The sequence below is a fragment of the Zootoca vivipara genome, chromosome 1 (assembly GCF_965207765.1).
Source record: "Zootoca vivipara chromosome 1, rZooViv2.hap1.1, whole genome shotgun sequence".
Classification (NCBI taxonomy): Eukaryota; Metazoa; Chordata; class Lepidosauria; order Squamata; family Lacertidae; genus Zootoca; species Zootoca vivipara.
The window spans coordinates 56,764,555-56,772,805 of NC_142582.1; the positions used below are offsets into that span (position 1 = coordinate 56,764,555).

Genomic DNA, 8,251 nt, shown 5'->3' on the forward strand with positions numbered 1-8,251 from the left:
TATAGCTGAGTACATTACTGAGACTTCCTTTGCTTGCAATATGAAGCTAAGCCCCCACCCCAAATTACAATTTTTAGTATTTCCCCTCTGTTACAAAATGACTATCCTGTAAAATAGGTTATAAAATATGTTTATATTTACTGTTATGATATCCTAAGGATGAACAGAGGCTCTTCACAAAATGGCTCTCCAAAACTGTGTTGTTGCCTCAAACCCATGTATCATTTACTACACTGCTTTTCCTTCAACTTCAACTTGTCTGAGGCTTTCTACTCCTTGGCCTACCCAGTTCAATCTGCAAACCCTCACAGTTTGGTCTCAATCTGAAGCCGCTCTGAGATGTTGCTTTCTATTGAACCAAACTTTCTAGAAGTATAGTCATGGGATATGCGTCTTCTTCAATGATTTGTTCTCCGGGATAGGTGGAGGACAAAACTTAACACAGGCAAATAGAAACAAAGCTCCAGGAGTCCTGGGAACTGTTGTATGACACAGAGACTTGTCCTAGGCCGCAGGTGCTGTTTTAATTGAGAAAAGAAAACAGAAATATTGGAGAAGGAAGGATTAAGGAGCCTGCACAAGGAGCTAAAAGGAGAGTCAGGGGTCTGTGCTACCTGGGCTATCAGGCCTAAGTTCTACTGAAGAGCTGGGCAGGAAGAAGCCACTTCAAGGCCTGTGAAGAACTGTAGCTGCTGGAGGCCACTGGCTGCTGAACACTAAATCACACCTCTTCGCCTTTGGAAAGCTTATTGCTTGCTGGCTAAGACAAGCCCAAAGCTTGTGTCATAAGGATGTTTAGAGGGAGACAGAGGGTAAAATTTGTTTACACCGCTTTCTTTTAACCCCTATGTTTGTTCAGTCACTTCAGTTCTTTTGTATATCGCTTTTTTATCATCTGTTTCCTTTTTTTTGGAAACAAACTCGTTCCTCATTAAATCTCATATGCCCAATTGCACAAAACACTTACTTCACACTGCACAAATATTTTTGACACTGCACAAAATGTGTCCAGTTGCATGCTAGAATAAACGCTGGTCCATTTATTCTCTCTGCTTCCTTTTCTTTAACCAGTCACTGATCTGTAAGAGGACCAGTCTTTTTATCCAATCTATGCAACTATTTTGGTGATGGACATTAAACACTGTCAAAAGCTTTTTGATAGTTTTTATTTGCATATTATTTGCTTACATGAACAAGTGTCACTGTCTTCATTCTGGCCAGACTGAGAACCACCACACTACTGGGAAAGGTTAATGGAGCAGAGACCGGCAGCTGGGAGGAGATGGATAGAGGCAGCAAGTAATTCACAAGCCTCATTCTCACTGTTAGTGAGCCTGTGTCTGGTTTTACATCTTCACACTCACATGGTTTTCTGCCCTATACTCCCCAACACACCCATACAGAAAAACTGAGAGATCTTATGTTTATGGGGAAGGGGGGAACGGACCATTCAACCATGCAAGTTTGAAATGTTATAGCTCTGGCACAGTTATGTTACCTAAGTGAGTACTAAGTTAGGTTCTGTCACACCTGTGGGAGCTTCCAGGAATAGCAGGAATTGCTCCAACAAAGTCCATTGCTCAGCTCGTTGCTTATATATTGAAGCAGGCCTGATGAATGCAAGAACCCCATATTCCTTGTTAAGTTATAACAAAAGTAACATAGTCAACATAGCATCATATCATATATCAAGTGAATTCATACTCCCAATGCCTGGCCTTATGTAGACAAAATTACCGCACACACTAGGAAATATCAGCAGGCTTGGGGAAATTTCAAGGTATACCCAAGTACACACACAAAAAACCACCTTAAGGAAAAACTCTAAGGGATGAACCCCCCTCCCAAAATGCAGGCTAATAAAGATATAGAATGTACATAGAACATTGACTGATGGTTGCAGGCGGAGAGGGAATGGAATAAAGTGGTTGGAACAGCAGTATTCGACGACACTACAGCATTTGGATACATGCAGAAACAACACAAACATATATATATCTAGTTACTTCCTTCTTAGTAGACATCATAACTCTGTGTGGATTTTCAAACACTGATTAGAATCTTGAGTGTTGCCCAACTGTGAAACCAACCATTCAGCTGACAATACCAAAACCAGAAGAACATGTCTGGCCCACTAGATTCATACTGATAACTTCCGAGGAACTGATATCATAGCAACAACATTTTACTTTCAGTAAAGATACTCCTGTCTGTGTACTTATGCAAATGACACTTGATGTGTTTAGTACCTCTCACACAAAAATTATAGCATAGTGTGACGTGTAGCTTACTCCACAGTGTAGTAATGTTGGTTTTATTTTCTAAATTGGGCTACAAACTCTATCCTGGATGTCTCCTCTGTTGTTGTTTCTGATTATATGCAGGCTCTCCATTATCAGAACCAGCCCAAGTACTTGAGGATCTGACAGCCTAGCAAAAGCAAGTAAGTATGGTAAATATCTAACATTTGGGGGGGGGGGGGTGTCAAAAGAAATTATTGTTATCAATGAATAACTGCACTGGGTGTTTCAAAATATAGATTTCTACTGATTTATTTTCTAGTTTCTTCCATCATACAGGGCCAATTAGCATAGAATTTTTATGGTAAGCAGCAGATGTTCAAGATCTGCTCTGGTCCCTAATTCAGGTCCTGTGTTTTTCAGAGCAGAAATGCTCTGCTCAAAAATCATTAAAAAAAAGAATTTTAAGGAAAATTCTGTTACACAATAAGAGGTTGTCGTTAAATCCTCCTGAGCATTTCACTAACCCAGTAATTCAACTGTTTTTTCCCAAGTAGAAAATCTTCACAACCAAAGAGAAGTGTAGAGTTGTAAAAAATCCACTAATGATGTTGTCCTATCTCTTGTTTCAGTCCAGCCAGTTTCATACACTTCACTGAGACCGATATGTGAGGCAGGATGTATGACAATGCTTGTGCATGCTACTCAAGCATGAGCCAAAAATAAAGGCGCCAACTGACATGTAGCTTCATCCTGCTGTATTGAGAGACAATAGAGGCTGTATTTGCACATCACAATAAACCATAGTGAATGTTTAACTATAGTTTAATGTGAACAAGCAGTATGCTACAGTGCATTGCTAAAAATCTCTGCTTTGTAACAGACCACAGTACTCGGCTTGTTGAGGCATCCAAATCTGTCTTTGTGCTGTTTTCCCCAAACAAGCCACAAGTGGCAAGTAGAGATCTCTTGGCTGCTGGTAGTGATTTGTCTGAAGAAAAATAAACCATAAGCCCAGATCTAGACAACATGGCAAGCCAAGGTTTGTGTCAGGCCTAATGAGCACAGCAACTCCTCTCCAGCAGGTCTTGTCCCCTTGAAGCAGTTGCTGAGACTGTAGGTCTCCTCCACAGCTTCCTAAGCACCCCCTTCAGGGTTCTTCCAAAGCAATCTGAGACTGTACCTGTGTGTCTGTCTTTGCTCCCCCCTCTTTATGCCTCTTCTGGTTCAGGGAGACTGGGGGGAGGGGAGCTTGGTGTCCAACCAGTCCCTTACAGGCACTCTTACATTCTTAGTTCATATTTCACTTCAAGTTGAACTTGGATGAGCTGTTAAAAGACTGATGTTATGAAGCCACAAGGGGTTAGGTTGGCAGAGTAGGTTAGGGACAGTTTGTATTAATGCTTAGATAAATTGGCTTTGTGACGCCCACTACTGTACTTGAAAACTTGTTATCACCTTAGCTCTTCATCTGATTCTGTCTTCTTTTGGGGATTAAATAAATATTCCTTTGTAACTCAGATACAAATGTGCTCAAGAGCTGCTCAGGAGCATGAGAACCACCCAAATTCAAAGCATCACACACACAATTAGGGTTCAGTGTAGCTTTGTTTGGGAATATAAACAGAAAATACTGAGAAAGAGACGGGTAGCTCCTTTATCCACATCCAAGTTGCCTCTATTGATTAATCTGAAATTTTATCCTAATTAATTGCTCCAAGTATTATTTAATAGCACTTCAGGACATTTTCAGATAGGGTGTTTGTCATCTGGGAACTGGAAGGATTCAAGTAGTACTCAAAGGAGTAGAACAGAGACAGTGAACAAGTCCAGGGGAAGCTTAAAGGGTAGGTACAGACACTGCTTCTGCATAAAGAAGTTCCACAAACCACTGCATTGTCTAATCAGGTAATCTCTTTCCCTAGTGACGCCTAGTCCATCCTGTAACACATAATGGTGCTTGAGAAAATGTTTCTCAAGGAAAGGTAATGGTTGTTAATCATTGGACTGGAGTGGTTTCCTGGTTCCTTATTTTGTGGTCGGAGCAGCATCAGCATCCAAACTTCAGTGCTACAGGCTGGGTACACACTACCAGCTTAAAAGGCAACTAGTTCTTTCTTTTTCTCAATTCAAATCGAAACTGGTTAGAGGGGGAGCACACTAGTGGATGCAGAGTAAATGGAAGGAGGTGTACATGATGGGAACGGGGAACAAATAATAAGGAAGGAAGAACCAACTACAGTCTTATTCCCCCCCCTCTGCCAGTGCTCAGCGGACTATGCCACCACCCTTGCCTTAGGAGGTATGAAACTCCTGGGAAACTTTGATTGCAGTGGTAGGTAGATAAGCTTATTTAACATAAATTACCCAACTGTCAGTTAGCTACTTAAGCTAAGCAACAAAATAAAACAAGTAGCTGTTTAAATATTGTTGTATCCATCGCAGTTAAGGCTACAATGCCATACCAACTTACTTGAGAGTAAGGACCCCCTCCTGAACCGAATGGCAGTTGCTTCACAGGATCCCGCTGCACACCAATATAAACATAAACCCTTATACTTTCAGCATCGAAGTTAATGTGGGGGGGGGGGAGTGCACTTTGCAAAAATAGATGGGCATGAACTGTTCCCAAATGAAACCCAATTCTTCTACATAGCTCAGTCAGTAAAGCAAGAGATTTTTCTGTCCGGTCACCCTTGGCCACACAACCTTACAGGTGCTCCCGGCAGCCCTCGCTCGATCCGCGCCAGTTTTCTCCTTGCCTCGAAGGCGACTGGGCAGACCAGCAGGGTTCATAAAGGCAAGAGCCGAAGCGGCTGGACCGCATGAAAGCTTCCGAAACAGTTTGAAAAAAGGCGGGCTCTCTAGGGGGCTTTGCATATGCGCTTTTCTTTTTTCTTTTCCCCCTTACCTGCATGATGGAAAAATGCAAGTGCTTCTCTCCCCTTCCCTCGTGCAGCAAGATCAGGACAAGATCTCTCCTTGCTAGAACTCAGCTCGATCCCGCAGCATGAGAGGAACAATCGCTCAGGGACCCCCAGAACGCTTCGTTTAGGTCTCTCCACTCCCGTGTGTTGTCGTCTCCGGTTTCAGAGAGTTCCCGCAGCTCTGGGATTGCGGACTTCCGCGTGAGGTTGCCTGGCTGCGCCGCGATTCTCTCCTTTCCCGATGAGAGGGAGCCGCCTGTCGGGTTTTGCCGTAGCCAGAAAAGAGGAGGAGGAAGCCAGCGTGCCCTTTCCGCCCCCTCCTCCGCCTTACCTGGGCACCACAAGTGGCTGGGGAGGGACAAGGCAGGCACTTCCCGCCATTGATGTGTCAGACTAATACTGCTGATGGCAGCTGAAAAGCCACAATGGTTTTCTTCCGTATGTTTGTGTGTTTAGAGAACCAGAATGACCCAAGTCCCAGCTAATTCACTAGGTAGAATTTCAGAACTGAAGAATAATGGGTGGTGGTGGTATATTATTATTATTATTATTATTAATACTTTATAAGTTGCATTTATATCTCACTTTCTTCTCCAGGAAACTCAAGGTGGTGTCCATGGTTCTCCCCCTGCTCATTTAATCCCCACAATAACCTTATTATTATTAATAATAATTTATACATTGTGAGGTAGGTTAAGCTGAGAGGCAGTGACTGGCCCAAAGTCACCAGAGAAGTTCATGGCTGAGTAGGGATTTGAACCATAGTTCTGCACATCCTAGTGCAGTACTCTCTTACCACCATACCACCACTTGCTCTCAGCATGTGTTTATAGCGGTGAAAGCTACAGTTTCTACTGGACACCCCCCCCCCCCAGTTTTGATCCTGGGTACGCCCCTGTCCCCTTCCTCTTTAATATTATTAGGATTCAGGGTTGTCCCATTAAATCAATCTATAAAATGAGAAATGGGGTAAATGGAGTTAAATTTCCTGTTTCCCAGTCACTGTCCAACTCCTATCAACCCCTGCCCATGTTGGTGGGGCAGAGTGGAGTTTTAGTCTAAAGCAGAGGTTTTAAACCTTTTTGAGTCCATGGCTCCCTTGACCAACTACATTCTTTCTGCGGCACCCCGTGGGGTTCAGGAGCCCGTTTTGTCACTCCTTGCCTGCAGAGCTGGCAGCCTCTCACCCTTTTTCAAATACCCACCCTTGTGGAGTGTTCCCTCAGCCTCCTTTCCTCTTTCCTCTCCCCTCTCTTTGGGAATCCTTTGGGCAGCTACTGAGCTGCCCCACCACCCACCCCAAAGAGAGGTGCCTCCTCAAACTGCCTCACAGGGACCTGGGACTTGTCTGTCCAATCCCAACAGCAAGGGCTGGCAGACTGGCTGGCTGGGCTCCCTTGCCCTCTTCCTTGCTTGCTTATTCCAAGGCTACCTCAGCTCCTGGCAACCAGCACTCCTTGGCAAGCCCCAGAGGCATCATTTGCCTGTGGAGCTTGTAGCCTGGGCTGCTGCAACAAGCAGCTGTGCAAGCCTTTGGGAGGCAGAGACACAAGAGGGAGTCAGAGGAGGGAGGGAAGGAAAGAAAAGAGGGACAGAGGCCCACAGCACCGCTGGCTATCATTCAAGGCACGCCAGGGTGCCACAACACACTGGTTGAAAACCACTGGTCTAAAGTATTTGGGGGATACCAAGTTGGGGAAGGCTGGCATATGACAAGCAGGTCCTGTGTAAGCAGCAGAAAAGCACTGGCAGTAGTAGTGAGTGATGGCATATATTGTTTTTGAAGATGTGCAGATGACCTGAGTTCCCAGGAACAACTGGCATTAGGCCCTATAATAGTCTTACATGTGCAAATATAGGGACAGAGTTGACACTGGGGTTTGTTGCAGCAGGATCCAGTCCTTGTCTTTGAGAAGGTCAGATGGTCTCCTGTTGTGGATCTGCAGCATCCCAGACAATGCTCTCCTAATCCATAGAGGCACAGGAAATGCCAAATCATAAGTAAGCATGTAAAACTGGAAAGTCTTTACTGCTGCTTACTAAGAATTAAATATATGCCTTTTGATTATTACCTTAAATGGAAGTATTTTTTTAAATTCTGGTATTCTTGCTATGTATTAATCTTCCGTGCAACTGGGAGAAAAAGGATTGCATTGTTTGGCTGTAAACCAGAGATGGGAAAACTGCCTGCTGCCACCCAGTGTTGTTGCCCTATAGCTCCCATCAGCCCCAGCCAGCATGGCTAATGGTTAGATAAGATGGGAGTTGAAGTCCAACAGCATCCAGAGGGTCACATATTGTAGGCAATGGATCTTGTGGCATACTCTGGAAGAAAGCTGGAAGCATAAACTGGGTGTGGAGGTCAGCAGATTTTCATAATAAGCTGTGGGTTTTTTTATGAAATAGGCTGTGTATACACACCATACATTTAAAACGCGGGGGGGGGGCAAGAACCAGGGAACTGTAGCTGACCAAGCAACGGGAGCTCACCCCGTCACAGGGATTCGAACCGCCGACCTTCTGATCAGCAAGCCCTAGGCTCAGTGGTTTAGCCCACAGCGCCACCTGGGTCCCTGGTAGCTGACCCCTTACTGAGCTACAATTCACATCACCCTTAACAAAGTGCAGCTCCCAGGATTATTTGCGGGATAATGTACTTCAGATGTATGGTGTATATGCAGTCCCAAAGCTGCACAGTGCTATCCAATAAGTGAACCCGTAGTGCTCAGTTAATAGCAATATAAAAGCATTTTGAGACTGACTTGTCTTACAGCACCATCTACTGTGCTTTTGACAAGACTGCAAGTATTAGTATATACAGTACTGCTTTATTGTACACATGATGGATCACTTTTTATATTTGTTTGGGTTTTATGTTGAAAAACATGTGATACAGTACTGTATATGAAATGTATATGATCAGTGCTTTTTTAATAGAAAAAAGGTGCTGTTACTCACTATGCAATTGTTACAGTAAGTGTAATACTTTTAATATTTGCAGTGAGGGAGGCGGAAAGGTTCTCTTGAGTACCCCCAGAAAAAGCACTGTACTGTATATAATTCTTAAAGTGGTATTGTAAACAA

At 43.9% G+C, this 8,251-nt stretch overlaps 1 protein-coding gene across 4 annotated transcripts in view; it reads right to left on the reverse strand.

The window, feature by feature from the left end:
- ANO9 (anoctamin 9) overlaps positions 1–5,437 on the reverse strand; it is a 38,958-nt gene extending 33,521 nt beyond the window's left edge. For 3 of the 4 annotated variants that reach the window (XM_060276717.2, XM_088665437.1, XM_060276725.2), the window contains exon 1: positions 5,152–5,436. In XM_060276717.2, coding sequence (XP_060132700.1) covers positions 5,152–5,157 — 6 coding nt within the window. In that variant the 5' untranslated portion in view covers positions 5,158–5,436. Of the gene's footprint in view, positions 1–5,151 lie in introns of all 4 variants that reach the window. The other variant, XM_035122800.3, reaches the window with a different exon arrangement.
- Positions 5,438–8,251: the final 2,814 nt, after the last annotated feature.